The sequence below is a fragment of the Hyla sarda genome, chromosome 3 (assembly GCF_029499605.1).
Source record: "Hyla sarda isolate aHylSar1 chromosome 3, aHylSar1.hap1, whole genome shotgun sequence".
Taxonomy (NCBI): domain Eukaryota; kingdom Metazoa; phylum Chordata; class Amphibia; order Anura; family Hylidae; genus Hyla; species Hyla sarda.
This window is the reverse complement of record NC_079191.1, coordinates 187,564,920-187,585,647: the sequence shown is the minus strand read 5'-3', so window position 1 is coordinate 187,585,647 and position 20,728 is coordinate 187,564,920. Positions and strand designations below refer to the sequence as shown.

The window sequence follows — 20,728 nt, the reverse complement described above, 5'->3', positions numbered from 1 at the left end:
TTTCTATAGACCCATATAAGGGCTTGTTACATGCTAAAACGAATTATACTTTGTAACGACAACTTTTATTTTACAATAAAGTATACTGTAAGGGTATGTTCATGTGGGTATTTTTGCTGCCGATCTGCTGCAAATTCCCTGCTGCAGATTTTGCTGCACAGCAAATCTATAGTAGAAAACACACACGTGTGAACGTACCTTAAAACAGAAAAGTTAAATTGTTTTTGAGGTTAAATTAAACAAATTACCGGTATGCAATTTTTTTTAACGCTGTTCCTAGAGAGGAGGTGTAATTGAGGGTTAGGTTCTAGTGTTGGGCATTTCATTCTGTTAAGGAATAGGGGTAGTATTTAGGGGAGCATTGTAGGGAAAGATAAGTAGGGACCAATCACACACAAGGCCCTTCCCCCTGTTTCTTTTGCTATCTTTTGTACATTTTTTGCTGTATCATTGGCTCCCATATTGGGATGGGACCATTAGATTTTCTTCTATATAGGTGGCGTACAATAAATTGATAGTTTTTTTTTTTTTTTTTATAAGAATGTAAATAAACTTTAAACTTTAGTGAATCTGTGATTTTCTTGTTCTGGACACCAACAGATTTTGGTTATCTGATTTGTCAGTGATTTCTGTTTTTATGCTGTTCACTGTGCAGTAAAAAATTTAAAACTTTTTAGGAAAAAAAACTATTCCCAGAAGTGCTTTACATTTTAGTTGTTTTGTCTTCCTTCATTGACCTGCATAGAAAATAGCCCTGAATGTTTTTAAACCTTGATGTTTATCAATTTATCCCTCTTACTATTTACATACTTCCTTTACATTTCTATGAGCATTCTTATCTAAAGAGGCAGAAAAAACAGTACTACACAAATGAATTCTCTCTCTGAGCGATAGATCGAGATATAGATATCTCCAATTCATATATTTCCATGAATTTCTGTTTAGTACTAGTCTACATTTACATGCTTCTGAGAGTGCATAAAGAAAGTAGGCAATGTAGAAGTCTCCACAACAATAACAATACACAGCACCCAAACAGAAGGCCAACAACAAAACTTGTTTGTCCAACACTGGAGGGTTCAGAAGGTGGACACAAATAAGCAGATAAAGGAACAGCAGGGGGTGCTAGCTGACATCACTGTTAGATATCTAATAGGAACAGATTTATTTACAGGAGATCTGCAGCCTTAGACACTTAACCCCTATCCGCAGGATAGGTGATAAGTGTCTGATCACGGGGGGGGGTCTGACTGCTGGGATCCCCCGTGATCTGCTGTATGGGGACCCGACACTGCAAGGCTAATGTGCGTGCCATCGACCTCACTTGGGTGAGACGCACGAACGCTGCATCTCTGCCTCTCCCATAGAGATACATGGAGGGGGCATGTCTGCCACGGCATCATGCTGCGACCAACATGCCTCCCACATGGGAGAGCTGCGGTAGAGCCGGGGCCCCCTACAGGAGATTGTGGGGGGTCCCAAAACTGGGACCCCCACGATCAGACACTTATGCCCTATCCTGCAGTGTCTAGGGCTGCAGATCTCCTTTAATCAACTGCTTTTGATAAATTACTTATTTTGTACACACAGACTAAACAAAATTTTTCCAAGCAAAATATTCAGGTAGGCAATACAAATGATCAGTTATTAAAGGAGTTATCCAGGATTAGGGAAAAAAAAGTTTATAAAAATAAAATAAAATAAAAAAAAGCAGCATCACACCTGTCCTTAAGGCATGCCTGGTATTACAGCTCAGCTCCACTGACGTAAATGGAGCCATGTTGTAATACAACACAACCTAAGCACAGGTGTAGCGCTATTTTTGGAAGAAACTAGCTCAGTTTGTGTTTTCTTGGATACCAGCACCTTTAGGGGCTTATGTGTGCCAAAAACAGAACCACCATTCAGAACGGTTGACGCAAACTAAGTGATCCAATGGATTTCACTGGTGTATTGCAAGTCTCAGTTTGTCATCTGCATGGTAAACAGGAAGAGTTGTATATAATATTGCATAATACAATAGCAATTGTTTCTTCTGCCCGCAATGTGTTCAATATGCCCCACCATGTGAAGAAATAAGTGGGAATGTCTAGACAGAATTGTGAATTCATTACCGGCCACTCTCAGCTATTTTTAAATATTTAGTAGTAGCTGAATGGAACATCTCGTGTTCTTTTATAATTTTACCTTCTTTCATAGCAAATGCTTGACTATCAGCGATAACCTTCGGTATATCGGGATTGTACCGTGTTCCTTCTGGGAAAATCACAATGTACATCTGTAAAACACAAAATACACATAAAATGCATTTCCTTTTTGTGCTTTATAACTTCATTGCCAAAATGGTAGTCAGCACAAGTTTTACAACTCTGTATTTCCATATGGATGGCTATAAATCAGTTTATATATTTCTCAAGATGAAGCTGATCTAGCAAAGTAGAAAGTACGTTTTCATATATATGGACATTATAGCAGAATAGCACAAGTGTTTTCAATACATATGTACTGAAAACTAGGGCTGGGCGGTATGACTAAATGTGTGTATCACGGTATTTTTTAAACTTTTTGCGGTTCCACGGTTCCTCGTCCTGTTTTTTGCGGCCGCCGGTGCTGACACTCTTTACTGTGCGGTGACAGCCAACGGCTGTCCGGGCATGCTGGGAATTGTAGTTTTGCAACATCTGAAGGCCCGCAGGTTGAAGATCACTGTCCTATACTTTACATTGTATTTGGTTCAGAATCTTTATTTTCTAGATTTTTATCCTATAAAATCAGGTGCGTTTTATATGCTGGAGCGTCTTATATGACGAAAAATACGGTAATTTGGGGGGGGGGGGCAGAACTGCGCTCGCGGGCAACATATGATTAGACTGGGGACAGTGCGGCACTGGGCTGATTCATTCATTCATTTCCGAGGGGGAGGGGCCAAACCGGTATTGCGGTATGGGAAAAATTCATATCGTGCAGGCCAAAAATTTCGGTATTCGGTATGAACCGGCATACCGCCCAGTCATACTGAAAACTACGAGTAAACCAAAAACTGTATTGCCAAATGCTCTCCTATAGTAGTGTCCCTCTGAGTGAAGACGACAATCTACACAAACAGTGGAAATGAAAATTCATATGGAGAAATCAGGTCTAGATGGGAGGAGATTTTCCCCTAACACTGCATCTTCAGGCATATGTAAGCACAAAAAATAACAATGGCTTTCTGCACCAAAGATCAATCACCGAACTGTTACACATATAGAAGAAACAAACAAATAGTTTTGGGGCATTGGAATAACTTAAATAAGCATGAAAACATGGGCAAACATTCAAAGCTATGAATTAGAACTCTCTTAGCTCTGCTACATCTGTAGTTTCTCTTAACAAAATAAGAAGAACCCAACAATGCGGATGTCAGGAAGAAGAACCAAACAGATTCTTGATCCCGCCTACTGCATTTACTATCCATTACGGGTGTACTGTCATTTACAACTACAGATCTAAAGATATAGGCCTAGATTTATCAAACTGTGTGAGAGAAAAAGTGGAGGGATTTCCCCACAGCAACCAATCACAGCTCAGCTTTCACTTTACCTCAGCTTGTTAGCCGAGTTGTGATTGGTTGCTGGGGAAAAATCCCTCCACTTTTTCTCTCACACAGGCCCTCATTTACTAAGAAAATCGGGTTGTAAGTCTATCTTGCTCTCTTACCCGACTGCTTTTTTCCCCTGGTATTTATTATTATGTCGCATCCTGTTTGTCGCACGTGGGTTTTGTAGGTTTTGGTTTCCAACTCCTCTGAGTTGTCGGGAAAAAATCCACAACAATTCAACAAATTCGGGTTGGAAACCTTAATAAATACGTGGGAAATCTCAGAAATGTCGGGTTACGCCCCTTTTTCGGGTTTGGGAGAATCCACATCGGGTCCGTCGGGAAAAAATGTCGCATAGTGGCGCAGACTGGCGCACGATGTCTGCGACATGGCGCAGACAAAGATGCGCCAAAAAACCCAGACAAAAGAGGTCGGGTTTAGAATAGTAAATGAGGGCCACAGTTTGATCTGGGCCAATGTCTATTGATATACAGTACCCAAGACACAATGGCCCTCATTTACTATTCTAAACCCGACCTCTTTTGTCGGGTTTTTTTGTCGCATCTTTGTCTGCGCCATGTCGCAGACATCCTGCGCCAGTCTGCGACACGATGCAACATTTTTTCCCGACGGACCCGATGTGGATTCTCCCAAACCCGAAAAAGGGGCGTTACCCGAAATTTCTGAGCTTTCCCACGTATTTATTAAGGTTTCCAACCCGAATTTGATGAATTGTTGTGGATTTTTTCCCGACAGCTCAGAGGAGTTGGAAACCAAAACCAACAAAACCCACGTGCGACAAACAGGATGCGACATAATAATAAATACCAGGGGAAAAAAGCAGTCGGGTAAGAGAGCAAGATAGACTTACAACCCGATTTTCTTAGTAAATGAGGGCCTATATCTAGGCACATTTCCGAGTGGACTTACACTTATCCCTGACTAATCTTTGAAGAATGCCAGGTCGTTTCATCTACAGATTTGTGTCTGCAACTGTTTGTTTAATTTTGAGAAACAGGCCTCTTATACACAAGTCTTATGAATATAACAACAGCTTAGAAGCACTTAATCTAAGTCCAATTACATTTCCCTCGACATCAACAAGTGTGTCTAAACTCTCAGTAGGCTTCCTCGCCCTACACTGCAGACCAACACTTCATGTACCACTCAGGTATACACAATATACACTTACCACCTATTTATTCCATCTAAAATCAACCAAAAACGTATCTTATTAAATGTAATAAGCAATAACATTTATAAGAGTGGATAATAAAAATGAGAACAAAACTGAAGAGGGCACTCATGTTGAAGCTGCTGATACTCCTGTATAAGGGTGGGTTCACACCACGATTTTCTATACAGTTTTTGGATACGGTTTAAAAAAAAAAAAAAAAGTATGCAACTGTACAGAAAACGGTGACCATAGACTTTCCATATTGCATACGGTTGTGTCCGTTTTTCACACTACACGGTTTTTTACTTTTTTTTTCTGGACAGAAAACCGTGGCCTACCACGGTTTTTGGTCCATGTGAAAAACCGTATTGAACCGTATACGTTTTTTTTAACATGGGAATCAATGGGAACCGTACAGAACTGTATGTGCGTACGGTTCCATCCAGTTTTTACTATACGGTTTTTGACTTTGCACAGTTTTTTTTCTTGGAATTTCAATCAAACAAGTGAAACTTTATTCATAATGGAGTGAAAAGTTCAAAATGCATGCATTTTTTTTTCTTAAAAAACGGATGCAACCGGACATCACTTTTCAAACCGTATACGGTTTTCAACCGTATACAGATAAAACTTTGTACACACGTTATGATACAGTTTAGTCCGGTTCTGAGGAATCCGTTTTTTTTTATCAAAAACCTGAGAAAAAACTGTATTGCAAAAACGTGGTGTGAACCCACCCTTAGTTAAAGGGGTACTCCGGTGAAAAACATTTTTTTCTGGTGCCAGAAAGTTAAGAGATTTGTAAATGATTTCTATTAAAAAGAACTTCATTTCCTAAGTAGTATTCAGCAGCTAATAAGTACTGGAATGATTATTTTCTTTTTGGAACACAGTGCTCTCTGCTGACATCTCTGTCCATTTTAAGAACTGTCAGAGTAGGAGAAAATCCCCATAGCAAACATATGCTGCTCTGGACAGTTCCTAAAATGGACAGAGATGTCAGCAGAGAGCACTGTGCTCGTGAGGTCAGCAGAGAGCTCTGTGTTTCAAAAAGAAAATAATTTCCTAAGTAGCATTCAGCAGCTAATAAGTACTGGAAGGATTAAGTTTTTTCTTTTTAATAGAAGTCATTTACAAATCTGTAACTTTCTGGCACCAGTTGATTTATAAAAAAAAGCAAAAAAAAAAAAAACACTCCACCGGAGTACCCCTTTAAACACAGGCAATATGTACAGGAATATTTTATTTTAGGACACCAAAACCTGGGGACATCAGGTCGAAAGCCTGCTTCCCTCATTTACTGTCTTCCACCCTTTCACTTTTGTAAGCCACCACTGGCAGGATTTTCTTATTCTCTATACCAGTCTTATTTACCGTATATACTCGAGTATAAGCCGAGTTTTTCAGCACAATTTTTCGTGCTGAAAACACCCCCCTCGGCTTATACTCGAGTGAACTCCCCCACCCGCAGTGGTCTTCAACCTGCGGACTTCCAGAGGTTTCAAAACTACATCTCCCAGCAAGCCCGGGCAGCCATCGGCTGTCCGGGCTTGCTGGGAGTTGTAGTTTTGAAACCTCCGGAGGTCCGCAGGTTGAAGACCACTGCGGCCTTCAACATCATCCAGCCCCCTCTCACCCCCTTTAGTTCTGAGTACTCACCTCCGCTCGGCGCTGGTCCGGTGCTGCAGGGCTGTCCGGAGAGGAGGTGGTCCGGTGGCATAGTGGTTCCGGGCTGCTATCTTCACCGGGGAGGCCTCTTCTAAGCGCTTCGGGCCCGGCCTCAGAATAGTCACGTTGCCGTGACAACGACGCAGAGGTGCGTTCATTGCCAACGTACTTATGCGTCATTGTCAAGGCAACGCCTCTATTCCGGGCCGGAAGCGCGGAGAAGAGGCGCCCCCGGTGAAGATAGCAGCCCGGACCACCTCCTCTCCGGACAGCCCTGCAGGACCGGACCAGCGCCGAGCGGAGGTGAGTACTCAGAACTAAAGGGGGTGAGAGGGGGCTGGATGATGTTGAAGGCCGCAGTGGTCTTCAACCTGCGGACCTCCGGAGGTTTCAAAACTACAACTCCCAGCAAGCCCGGACAGCCGATGGCTGCCCGGGCTTGCTGGGAGTTGTAGTTTTGAAACCTCTGGAGGTCCGCATGTTGAAGGCCGCAGTGGTCTTCAACCTGCGGACCTCCGGAGGTTTCAAAACTACAACTCCCAGCAAGCCCGGACAGCCGATGGCTGCCCGGGCTTGCTGGGAGTTGTAGTTTTGAAACCTCTGGAGGTCCGCAGGTTGAAGACCACTGAGGGCGAATGATGAGAAGAGGATGATGAAGGGGGGGGGTGTGGGGATGATGAAGGGGGGGGGGGGTGGGATGATTACAAGGGGATGATGAAGGGGGGATGTGTGGGATGATAAGGGGATGTGTGGGATGATGACAAGGGGATGATGAAGGGGGGATGTGTGGGATAAGGGGATGTGTGGGATGATGACAAGGGGATGATGAAGGGGGGATGTGTGGGATGATGACAAGGGGATGATGAAGGGGGGATGTGTGGGATGATAAGGGGATGTGTGGGATGATGACAAGGGGATGATGAAGGGGGGATGTGTGGGATAAGGGGATGTGTGGGATGATGACAAGGGGATGATGAAGGGGGGATGTGTGGGATGATGACAAGGGGATGATGAAGGGGGGATGTGTGGGATGATGACAAGGGGATGATGAAGGGGGGATGTGTGGGATGATGACAAGGGGATGATGAGGATGTTAATGACGGGTCTGGATGATGACAGGGGGGGATGATGTATTTCCCACCCTAGGCTTATACTCGAGTCAATAACTTTTCCTGGGATTTTGGGTTGAAATTAGGGGTCTCGGCTTATACTCGGGTCGGCTTATACTCGAGTATATACGGTATTTAAATTATGTTTAATGTATATGGCTTTGTTTATGTGTTTAACCCTTTAATGGCACAGCCTATTTTGGCCTTAAAAACACAGCCAATTTTATTTTTGCATTTCCGCTTATTCCTCCTTGTCTTCTAAAAGACATATAAGGGCTTGTTTTTTGCTCGATCAATTATACTTTGTAATGACATCACTCATTTTATCATGTAATGTATGTCAAAACCTCCCCAATTTTTTTTTTTTATAGGTGTGGGGAAATTGAAAAGAACACCGCAACTTGCCAAATTTTGGATGGTTTTGTATTCACTCTATGGTAAAAATGACATGTTTTCTTTATTCTGTGGGTCAAAACGATTAAAATGATAACATGGTTACATACTTTACTATTATTGTACAACTTTTAAACTTTTTACAAAATAAGGATGTTTTAAACTGCCCTACTTTGACCACCTATAACTTTCTAGTATATCCATATACGTGGCTGTATGAAGGCTCATTTTTTGTGCTGTGATCTGTAGTTTTTATTGGTACCAATTCTGCATATATGTGACTTTTTAATCTCTTTTTATAAAAAATTTTGTAACGTGATGTGACAAAAAGCAGACATTTTTAGATATATTTTTATTTTACATTTACTCTGTTTACCGTATACCGTATGGAATCATTAACATTAGATTTTGAAAGTTCGGACATTTATGCATGTACTGATACCAAATATGTGTTTGTATATTTAAGCTTTTTGGTATAATGGAGAAAAGGGTCAATTTTTATTTTTATTGGAAGAGGATCTTTTTTCCAAATTTTTTTTTACATTTATTTTTCACTTTTTGTGTCTCCATAGGGAACTATTTATAGCAATCATCAGATTGCTAAAACTGTTCAGTGCTATGCATATGCATAGCACTGATCAGTATTATCTGCGCTCCTCTTCTCTAGTCTTCTAGAAGGCAGACCAGAGAAGACTACTCCATGAGAGCGGCAGAGGCAGGTGAGGGGACCTCCGTTCGCAGTCTTGGCTGATCGGATTTACGCGGTCGTGCCGCAGGCGATCCGATCAGACATTACATTAGAGCTGGGCGGTATGACCAAAAATGCGTATCACGGTATTTTTGTAACTTATGGCGGTTCCACGGTATATAACGGTATTTCTCTCCCCCCCAAATCATGTGACCCGCGATCGCTGTTCTGCTTCTCCCCCCCACCCCCACTAATTATCAGCTCAGCGCTGCGCTGTCCCCATCAGGGAACTAATCACATGTCACCCGCAAGTGCTGCCCTCCACGTCCTTCTGTTTGTTGCGGGCCGCCGGCGCTGGAACTCTATACTTTACACTGTATCCCTATGCCCACTCTGCAAAAGATAAACAAAATAAACTCCCGTTGGTCCGGTACCGGCCTCACCTGCTTCCTGGGGACGGGAACATCGGAGAGCCGTCAGCCTATCACCGGCCGCAGCGACGTTCCGCCTCGGCCGGTGATAGGCTGTCGGCTCTCCAACAGGGGAAGGTGAGTAAAAGTTTATTTTGTTTACCTTTTGCAGCCCGGGGGGGCGGGGGGGGGGGGGGGAGAAGCAGAACAGCGCTCGCGGGCCACATATGATTAGTTCCCCCGATGTGGGAACAGGTAATTCATTCATTCCCGGATGGGAGGGGCCCGACCGGTATTGCGGTATGGGAAAAATTCATATCGTGCAGGACAAAAATTTCGGTATTCGGTATGATCCGGCCCAATTGCTGATGTCCAACATTACTGGCGGGTCCCTGGCAGCTGAGGCACCTGGCCTGCATGAAACAAGCACAACAGCACCTGTCCTTTCTTTACGTACAGGATATAAATGTATGTCCTGGTGCGTTAAGTACCAGGATGTACATTTACATCCTATGCCCTTAAAGGGGTACTCTGCCCCTAGACATCTTATCAGATTGCCGGGGTCCCGCTGCTGGGGACCCCCGGGATCGCCGATGCGGCACCGTGCTATCATTACTGCACAGAGCGAGTTCGCTCTGCACGTAATGACGGGCAATACAGGGGCCGGAGCATCGTTCCGTCACGGCTCCGCCCCTCGTGACATCACGGCCTGCCCCCTCAATACAAGTCTATAAGAGGGCACGCCCCCGCCATAGACTTGCATTAAGGGGGGCGGGCCGTGATGTCACGAGGGGGCCGAGCCATGACGTCACGCTGCTGAACTCGCTCTGTGCAGTATTGATAGTGCGGTGCCGCAGAGGCAATTCCGGGGGTCCCCAGCAGCGGGACCCCCGCAATCTGACATCTTATCCCCTATCCTTTGGGGTTAAGTATATAAGTAAATAATGAAAATAATCATGTCAATTGGCAACATGGCAATTGTAAAAAAAAAAAAAAAACCTGTCCGATAGGAATGAAGATATTAAGGACTGAAGCCTAGTATGCCATCGAGCATTTATTTTTAATTAGAGGGTACTAATCTTCTTATAGTTGAAGCGATTTAACTGCGACATGCTATGCTATATAAATCCTATTTCTATTAGTATTACAATCAGTTATGTATACAATGCACGCTTTCATTTTGATTTTCATGTCCGAGGAGATTCCTGGAGTGATCTAACCTTTCCCCAAAGTTCATGACGATGGATGTGCATTAGGGCATGCATGTCACACTCTAATGGTGCAGCACAAGCAAAGCCTTGGAGACAGGAGTGAGGTTCACATTATGGAGGTTACCTTTATATTATCAGCAGAATGTCGAGCCCGGGTAGGGTGGTAAGCAGACATGAGGAAGGAGATGTAAGGAGGTGAAGCTCTGTTGAGAACTTTATGGATAAGGAGTTTATATTGTATTCTGAGCTGAATGGAAACCAGTGCAGTGACTGGCACAGTAACGGCAGGACAGAGAGATGTTCCTGGCTGCTTCATTTAGGACGGACTGAAGAGGGGAGAGTTTGGAGAAGGAAAGGCCAAAAGAGTAGGGCTGCAAAGCATAATCAATATCATCAATGAAAATCACTAATGGAAATAGTTGTCAATGATTTCCATTATCAATGGACGTTAGAGGGGGTGGTCTTAGTTGTTAGGGGCGTGACCTAGTAACATAGTATTTCTACTATTGCTACTACTTTCCCTGCCTTCTAGCCCGCCAGTCTGCCCCTTAACCTCTTAAGGACCCAGGACATACGGGGACGTCCCCGCACCCAGGGCCTTAAGGACCCAGGACGTCCCCGTACGTCCTGGCGTTTTCCGGTCTCTGCCGCTCGCCGGGCAGAGATCGGAACCGGATGCCTGGTGAAATCCTTCAGCAGGCATCCAGGGCAAACGCCGAGGGGGGCCATGTAGGCCCCCCATGTCGGCGATCGCCGCAAATCGCAAGGGAAATCGCCCTTGTGATCTGCGGCGATACCGGTCTGATCGGGTCTCTGGGACCCGACCGCCCGGTAATTTCGCATGATCCCGGCTGTCACAGACAACCAGGACCATGCTAACGTATAGGAGCAAGGTGGCAAGTCTGCCACCTCCTCCTATTCCCTGCGATCTGTCGGTTAGTTAACCGACCAATCGCAGGAGGGGGGGCGGTTACTTCCTCCCGTCCTGCCCGGCCCTTGAAAGTCCGGAGAGGACGGGAGGAAGACCGGATGACGCGGCGGGGGACGGGGGAGTGCTGGGGACCGGCCCCGGTACTTACCTCGTCCCTGAAGACCCGGATCCAGACGATGAAGATGGCGGCGTCGGCGACAGGTGAGTATATCTTCAGCCGCGGTCGGGCCCTTTACAGCAATGCACGTCGCCGTAAAGTGACATGCATTGCTGTAATAGGACCCTGTAAACTACAACTCCCAGCATGCCCAGACAGCCCTTGGCGTCTGGGCATGCTGGGAGTTGCAGTTTTGCAACATCTGGAGGTCCACAGTTTTTGGACTACTGTGCCCCTCCAGATGTTGCAAAACTACACATCCTCAGCATGCCCTTACTGTCCAGGCATGCTGGGAGTTGTAGTGCTGTAACATCTGGCCCTTCAGATGTTGCAGAACTACAACTCCCAGCATGCCTGGACAGTTTTGGCATACTGGGGGTTGTAGTTTTGCAACATCTGGAAGGGCACAGATTGGGAACCACTGTATCAGTGGTCTGCAAACTGTAGTCCTCCAGATGTTGCAAAACTACAACTCCAAGCATGCTGTGAGTTGTAGTTCGGCAACATCTGGCTCTAAAGATGTTGCCAAACTACTACTCCCAGCATGCCTGAGAATGTTTGGGCGTTGTGGTTTTGAAACAGCTGGAGGCACACTGGTTGGGAAACATTGTTTCCTAACTCAGTGTTTCCCAACCCGTGTGCCTCCAGCTGTTGCAAAACCACAACTCCCAAACATTCTCAGGCATGCTGGGAGTAGTAGTTTTGCAACAGCTGGAGGTCTCCCCCCTGTGAATGTACAGGGTACATTCACATGGGCAGGGGGCTTACAGTGAGTATCGGGCTGCAAGTTTGCAATGCAGCAAATTTTGCGCGGCAGCTCAAACTCACTGTAATCCCCGGCCCGTGTGACTGTACCCTAAAAACACTACACTTACACAAAATAAAATAAAAAGTAAAAAACACTACATATACACATACCCCTACACAGCCCCCCTCCCTCCCCAATAAAAATTAAAAACGCCTGGTACGCCACTCTTTCCAAAATGGAGCCTCCAGCTGTTGCAAAACAACAACTCCCAGTATTGCCGGACAGCCGTTGACTGTCCAGGCATGCTGGCAGTTTTGCAACAGCTGGAGGCACCCTGTTTGGGAATCACTGGCGTAGAATACCCCTATGCAAATCCCCAATTCAGGCCTCAAATGCGCATGGCGCTCTCACTTTGGAGCCCTGTCGTATTTCAAGGCAACAGTTTAGGGCCACATATGGGGTATCACCGTACTCAGGAGAAATTGACTAGCAAATCTTGTGGGTCTTTTTCACCTTTCACCCCTTATGAAAAGGTGAAGTTGGGGTCTACACCAGCATGTTAGTGTAAAAAAATAAACTTTTTACACCAACATGCTGGTGTTGCCCTATACTTTTCATTTTGACAAGAGGTAAAGGGGAAAAAAGCCCCCCAAAATTTGTAACGCAATTTCTCCCGAGTACGGAGATACCCCATATGTGGGCACAAAGTGCTCTGGGGGCGCACAACAAGGCCCAGAAGGGAGAGTGCACCATATACATTTGAGGTGATTTGCACAGGGGTGGCTGATTGTTACAGCGGTTTTGACAAACGCAAAAAAAAAAAAAAAAAACACATGTGACCCCATTTCGGAAGCTACACCCCTCACGGAATGTAATGAGGGGTGCAGTGAGAATTTACCCCCCACAGGTGTCTGACAGATCTTTGGAAGAGTGGGCTGTGCAAATTAAAAATGTTGTACAGCCCACTGTTCCAAAGATATGACAGACACCAGTGGGGGGTAAATGCTCACTTTACTCCTTCTTACATTCCTCAAGGGGTCTAGTTTCCAAAATGGTATGCCATGTGGGGGTTATTTTGCTGTCCTGGCACCATATGGGCTTCCTAAATGCGACATGCCCCACGAGCAAAATTTGCTCTCAAAAAGCCAAATATGACTCCTCTTCTGAGCATTGTAGTTCGCCCGTAGTGCACTTCAGGTCAACTTATGGGGTGCCTCCATACTCAGAAGAGATGTGGTTACAAATTTTGGGGGGGTATTTTCTGCTATTAACCCTTGCAAAAATTTGAAATTTGGGGGGGAAACACACCTTTTAGTGATTTTTTTTTTTTTTTTACGTATGCAAAAGTCGTGAAACCCCTGTGGGGTATTAAGGCTCACTTTATTTCTTGTTACGTTCCACAAGGGGTCTAGTTTCCAAAATGGTATGCCATGTGGGGGTTATTTTGCTGTCCTGGCACCATAGGGGCTTCCTAAATGCGACATGCCCTCGAGCAAAATTTGCTCTCAAAAAGCCAAATATGACTCCTTCTCTTCTGAGCATTGTAGTTCACCCATAGTACACCTCAGGTCAACTTATGGGGTACCTTCATACTCAGAAGAGATGGGGTTACAATGTTTGGGGGGTATTTTCTGCTATTAACCCTTGCAAAAATGTGAAATTTGGGGGGGAAACACACATTTTAGTGAAATTTTATTTTTATTTTTTTACATATGCAAAAGTCGTGAAACTCCTGTGGGGTATTAAGGCTCACTTTATTCCTTGTTACGTACCTCAAGGGGTCTAGTTTCCAAAATGGTATGCCATGTGGGGGATTTTTGCTGTTCTGGCACCATAGGGGCTTCCTAAATGCAACATGCCCCCCAAAAACCATTTAAAAAAAACGTACTCTCCAAAATCCCCTTGTCGCTCCTTCGCTTCTGAGCCCTCTACTGCGCCCGCCGAACACTTTACATAGACATATGAGGTATGTGCTTACTCGAGAGAAATTGGGCTACAAATATAAGTATACATTTTCTCCTTTTTCCCCTTGTAAAAATTAAAAAATTGGGTCTACAAGAACATGAGAGTGTAAAAAATGGAGATTGTGAATTTTCTCCTTCACTTTGCTGTTATTCCTGTGAAACACCTAAAGGGTTAAAACGCGGACTGAATGTCATTTTGAATACTTTGGGGGGGTGCAGTTTGGAAATTTTGTGAAAAATTTGAAAATTGCTGCTGAACTTTGAAGCCCTCTGGTGTCTTCCAAAAGTAAAAACATGTAAATTTTATGATGCAAACATAAAATAGACATATTGTATATGTGAATTAAAAAAAATATTTGGAATATCCATTTTCCTTACAAGCAGAGAGCTTCAAAGTTAGAAAAATGCAAAATTTTAAAATTTTTCAAAAATTTTTGGGATTTTTCACCAAGAAAGGATGCAAGTTACCACAAAATTTTACCACTATGTTAAAGTAGAATATGTCACGAAAAAACTATCTTGGAATCAGAATGATAACTAAAAGCATTCCAGAGTTATTAATGTTTAAAGTGACAGTGGTCAGAATTGCAAAAAATGGCCGGGTCCTGAGGTGTAAAATGGCTGGGTCCTTAAGGGGTTAATGTCCCCCCACAGTCTTCCCTTGTCCTTCGGTGCCTTTTTGAAGATGCTGCTGGCCTGCAACACCTGCAGCCTACCTCCAGCACTGAGACCATAGTCTGGAGTGCAGTCAGGAAGCCCGCAGTGTCTACTTGTCCTCGGCGCCTACGGTCCTGACATCGCAGGAGCCCCCCTGTTCAGCCTGAAGCTTTGTTTTCGATTCTGTGTAGTGACAGATCTTCCTGGTGCAGGGAGGATGTCTGGGAACTGCTCATTCTCCCCTGCAGCAAGGCTCATGGGTTAACCCTTTAAGTGCTGTCCCCTCTCTTATCCCCCTGTAAAACGTTCAATTGCTGTCCCTTCGTTCTTACCCTCTGTTAACCGTTTAGGTGCAGTCTCCTTTCTCCCCCCCCCCCCCTGTTAACTCTTTACTCTGTGGTCCCGTTAAAAAAGATACTCCCTTGGAAAAAAAAAATTAAAATCAACTGGTTCTAGAAAGTTAAACAGATTTGTAAATTACTTCTATTAATCTACTGTTCAGAGTAGGAGCAAACCCCCATAGCAACCCTCTCCTACTCCGGACAGTTCCTGACATGGACAGAGGTGGCAGCAGAGAGCACTGTGGTCAGACAGAAGAACAACTCAACTTCCTACAACTTCCTGCATACAGCAGAAGGTACATACTGGAAGGATTAAGACTTTTTAATAGAAGTAATTTACAAATCTGTTCAACTTTCTGGCACTAGTTGATTTGAAAATAAATTGTTTTCCACTGGAGTACCCCTTTAAATATTCCTTGGTACCCTAATCCCCCAAATAATCAATAACAATAATAAGAGCTATTGCTGTTTAACAGGGAAAGGGAGGATTATGCTCAGGTTTTAGAGCAAGCTGCAGGTGCCACATGATTGAATATAATGAGTGAACAACAGATCAAATCCTGTCCTTAAAGGGGTATTCCGGTGGAAAACTTTTTTTTATTTTTTTTAAATCAACTGGTGCCAGGAAGTTAAACAGATTTGTAAATTACCTCTATAAAAAAAATCTTAATCCTTCCAGTAATTATTAGCTGCTGAATACTACAGAGGAAATTATTTTATTTTTGGAACACAGTGCTCTCCGCTGACATCATGAACACAGTGCTCTCTGATGACATATCTGTCCATTTTAGGAAATGTCCAGAGCAGCATATGTTTGCTATGGGGATTTTCTCCTACTCTGGACAGTTCTTAAAATGGACAGAGGTGTCAGCAGAGGGCTCTGTGTTCCAAAAAGAAAATAATTTCCTCTGTAGTATTCAGCAGCTAATAAGTACTGGAAGGATTAAGATTTTTTTAATAGAAGTAATTTACAAATCTGTTTAACTTTCTGGCACCAGTTGATCAAACAAAAAAAAACAAAACAAAAAAGTTTCCCACCGGAGTACCGCCTAGGAGTTATGGTAGTACTACACATGGAGATGGGAATATCAGGCTTAGGTATTTAGTCGATGGAAGATACACAAGAAGTTTAGTCTTAGAAAGATTCAGTTTCAAATTAAGAGAGGACATAATGTTTGAGATACATGCCAAGTGAAAATAGGTCAATGTTGGAGATAGCAGTCACTGGTGTTTTGAGGTGTAGAGGTAACATCACAGTAAAAGGTATATAAATTGGTCATCAGCATAGACATGGTACTGAAAATCAAATCTGATAGTTTGTCCAACTACCGTATATACTCGAGTATAAGCCAAAAAAAAAAAAAAAAAAAAAAAAAAAAAAAAAAAAAAAAAATGTTATTGACTCGACTATAAGCCTAGGGTGGGAAATACATAATCCCCCTGTCATCATCCACACCCCCATCATTAACACCCTCATCATCATCACCCTGTCATCATCCCCCCTTCATCATCACCGCCTGTCATCATCCCCCTGCAGCCAACTATCGACCCGTGTCAAATCTCCCCTTTATCTCCAAACTCCTGGAACGCTTGGTCTACTCCCGCCTTATCCGCTATCTCTCCGAGAACTCTCTCCTTGACCCCTTACAGTCTGGTTTCCGCTCCCTTCACTCCACAGAAACGGCCCTAACCAAAGTCACTAACGATCTTCTGACGGCCAAATCAAATGGCAATTTCTCTTTACTGATTCTCTTGGACCTGTCTGCGGCTTTTGACACTGTGGATTACCAACTCCTCAGTAGTCTCCGCTCCATTGGTCTCAAGGACTCTGCTCTCACCTGGTTTTCCTCCTATCTCTCTGGCCGCTCCTTTAGCGTCTCGTTTTCTGGCTCTACTTCTTCTCCTCTTCCCCTTGCTGTCGGGGTTCCCCAGGGATCGGTCCTGGGTCCTCTACTCTTTTCACTCTACACATCCCCCATTGGAAAAACAATCAGTAGTTTCCAGTACCACCTCTACGCTGATGACACCCAACTCTATACCTCTTCCTCCAACATCACCCTGTCTGCGGCTTTTGACACTGTGGATTACCAACTCCTCAGTAGTCTCCGCTCCATTGGTCTCAAGGACTCTGCTCTCACCTGGTTTTCCTCCTATCTCTCTGGCCGCTCCTTTAGCGTCTCGTTTTCTGGCTCTACTTCTTCTCCTCTTCCCCTTGCTGTCGGGGTTCCCCAGGGATCGGTCCTGGGTCCTCTACTCTTTTCACTCTACACATCCCCCATTGGAAAAACAATCAGTAGTTTCCAGTACCACCTCTACGCTGATGACACCCAACTCTATACCTCTTCCTCCAACATCACCCCTGCACTCCTACAGAATACCAGTGACTGTCTCTTTGCTGTCTCATAAAGAGAACATGATGTCTATCTGAAACTAAATATTTCGAAAAAACAACTTCTTGTTTTTTCTCCATCAACTGATACTGTACCTAACCCTGACATTTCCATCTCGGTATGTGGTACTACCATAACTCCCGGGCAGCAGGCTCACTGTCTTGGAGTTATACTTGACTCTGATCTGTCTTTCACTCCCCATATTCAGTCTCTTTCACGTTCTTGTCACCAGCATCTCAAAACATTTCCAGAATCCGCCCGTTTCTCACTACTGAAACTGCTAAAACTCTCATTATTGCTTTGATTCACTCCCGCCTCGACTAGTGTAACTCTTTACTAATAGGCCTTCCTTTCTCCAAACTCTCTCCTCTCCAGTCCATCCTTAATGTCGCAGCCAGACTCATCTTCCTCTCCAGCTGCTACACCGACGCCTCCTCCCTGTGCCAGTCACTACACTGGTTACCAGTTCAGTCCACAATACAGTACAAAATCCTCAGTCTCACACACAAAGCTCTCCACAATGCTGCACCTCCCTACATCTCCTCTCTCATCTCTGTCTACCATCCTACACATTCTCTCCGATCTGCTAATGATCTCACACTAACATCTTCTATAATCCGAACTTCTCACTCCCGTCTCAAAGACTTCACTCGTGCTGCACCGATTCTCTGGAATGCTATCCCTCAATCCCTCAGACTCAACAACAACATCCATAGTTTCAAACGTGGCCTAAAAACACATCTCTTCAGACAGGCCTATAACATTCTTTAATTGGCCTCAACATATCCTCAATATATCCCCACACCTCTTGTTTGAGTAGTTATTGTGTAATATTATGTCTGATACTTGTCTTTGTTTGTACCCCATAATTGTAAGCGCTGCGGAATCTGTAGGCACTATATAAATAAAATTATTATGATTATCCCCGTCCTCATCCCACACCCCCCTTTCATCATCACCGCCTGTCATCATCCCACCCCCCCCTTCATCATCCCACACCCCCCCTTCATCACCACCTGTCATCATCCCCTTCATCATCCCACACCCCCCCCTTCATCATCATCCCACCCCCCTTCATCATCACCACCTGTCATCAGCTGCCCCCCCCCCTTCATCATCACCGCTTGTCAATGTCTGATTACAGTGGTCTTCAACCTGCGGACCTCCAGATGTTCCGAAACTACAACTCCCAGCATGCCGGTAGTTGTAGTTTTGAAACATCTGGAGGTCCGCAGGTTGAAGACCACTGCGGCCTTCGTCATCATCCAGCCCCCCCTTTAGTTTTGTACTCGCCTCTCCTTGGCGGGACGTTAGAGTGAGCTGGTCTGGGCCATCTGTGATGCAGGACCGTCCGGTTTGGAGGGATAGTCGTTCCGGGCTGTCCATCTTCACCGGGGGGGGCCTCTTCTCCGCGCTTCAGGCCCGGAATAGAGATGATGCCTTGACGACAACGCACAGGGACGTTGCTCATGAAAATCCCTGTGCGTCGTCAAGGCAACGTGTCACTATTCCCGGTACACCCCCCCTCCTCCTCCCCTAGGTGGTTATTGGAGGTTTTGTGAACAGCACAGCTACATACGACAACTCTGGAACTTAGGTGATACTTTATTTTCATCGGCGGCAACCAGCCACACCCTTTCATAAGCCAAGCCCATGAGCCTCAACCTGTGAACAGTTCTCGCAGGCTGACATCTCTGTTCACACTTACACCACACTCCCTACATATTTGCTCCAGTTATGAGATCATACAGTACGATGAAAACATATAAAAAAAATTCTAATACTTAGAGGTTCAAAAGTATTTTAAAAGATAAACTCACCCTTCCATCTGCAAAAAAATGTGTCTAGGAAATATTGTTCATATACAGGTTATTTCAATTAAATATGAAAGTCAAGATTGTTTGAGTAAATATTTAAGGAATCTGACCATATCATATGTACAAAGAAGTTTTTTCTTTCAGTGTTTGCTGTCGCCTTCATTATTAAATCACTTTTTTAAATAAGCATAAATCATAATAGAAAATATCACGACTGACACAACAAAGCTTGCATAGCTTTGCTAACTTTCATATTTCACAGCTTAAAAGGGGTTATCCAGGAAAACACTTTTTTATATATCAACTGGCTCCAGAAAGTTAAACAGATTTGTAAATTACTTCTATTAAAAAATCTTAATCCTTTCAGTACTTATGAGCTTCTGAAGTTAAGGTTGTTCTTTTCTTTCTCAGTGCTCTCTGATGACACGTGTCTCGGGAACCTCCCGGTTTAGAAGAGGTTTGCTATGGGGATTTGCTTCTAAACTGGGCATTTCCCGAGACACGTGTCATCAGAGAGCACTTAGACAGAAAAGAACAACCTTAACTTCAGAAGCTCATAAGTACTGAAAGGATTAAGATTTTTTTAATGGAAGTAATTTACAAATCTGTTTAACTTTCTGGAGCCAGTTGATATATAAAAAAAAAGTGATTTCCTGGATAACCCTTTTAACTTTGTCAAATATAAAGCCTTTGTTTGTCCACCGCTCACCAGAAGCAAATATTCCATATTACAGTATGTAGACCCTCCAAATCTGATTTACTGAGATACTAATATTAGGAAAAATAAAACAACTGGGATTTATCAAATGTTGTCAAGTGATACATAAAGCCAACAACATCGAGAAATCACTATGACATCAAGTATAAAAAGTAAAATAATGTTAAGTATTTAGTTACAATCTTCAGGAAAAGTCATGGGAAATGTCATTTGGCACAACAAGTATTCAACTATCAAATTTAATGTACATGGCTAAAGATGCTGAACAGAAGACAAAAGTTGAGAACATGATGTACATTTCATCTGGTAGGGTACAGGGCCATGTTGGTGCTATGCCATCATTAAATACCACCCCAGCATTAACCAGGTGCTTCTTATTACCACATCATTTTCATAGCCTATCTAGATTCTTCTAAAACTAAACCTTGTACACAAGGGGGAGATTTATCAAACCATGTGTACAGGAAAAGGGGTGCAGTTGCCTATAGCAACAAATCAGATTGCTTCTTTCATTTTATAAAAGGCCTTTGAAAATTGAAAGACGTGATCTGATTTGTTGCTATGGGCAACTGCACCCCTCTTCCCCCACACAGGATTTCATGAATCTCCCCCAAGGAGTTTTTGGTTTGGCATTGTAATTCATGCGAGAACTACATTCATTTCCACTGTATTTGGAAACGGCATGTCACCTTTACTTTAAATCCATGCAGATGCTACATCTGTATGGGGCTAACCTGCATTTAGAACTCTGGGTGAATCTGCAGAAGAA

General features: G+C 43.9%; 1 protein-coding gene across 2 annotated transcripts in view; it reads right to left on the bottom strand.

Moving 5' to 3' along the window:
- AGPAT5 (1-acylglycerol-3-phosphate O-acyltransferase 5) overlaps positions 1-20,728 on the bottom strand; it is a 110,118-nt gene that overhangs the window by 39,614 nt on the left and 49,776 nt on the right. For both annotated transcript variants that reach the window (XM_056565718.1, XM_056565719.1), the window contains exon 5: positions 2,188-2,278. In XM_056565718.1, the coding sequence (XP_056421693.1) occupies positions 2,188-2,278 (91 nt within the window). The remainder of the gene's footprint in view (positions 1-2,187; positions 2,279-20,728) is intronic.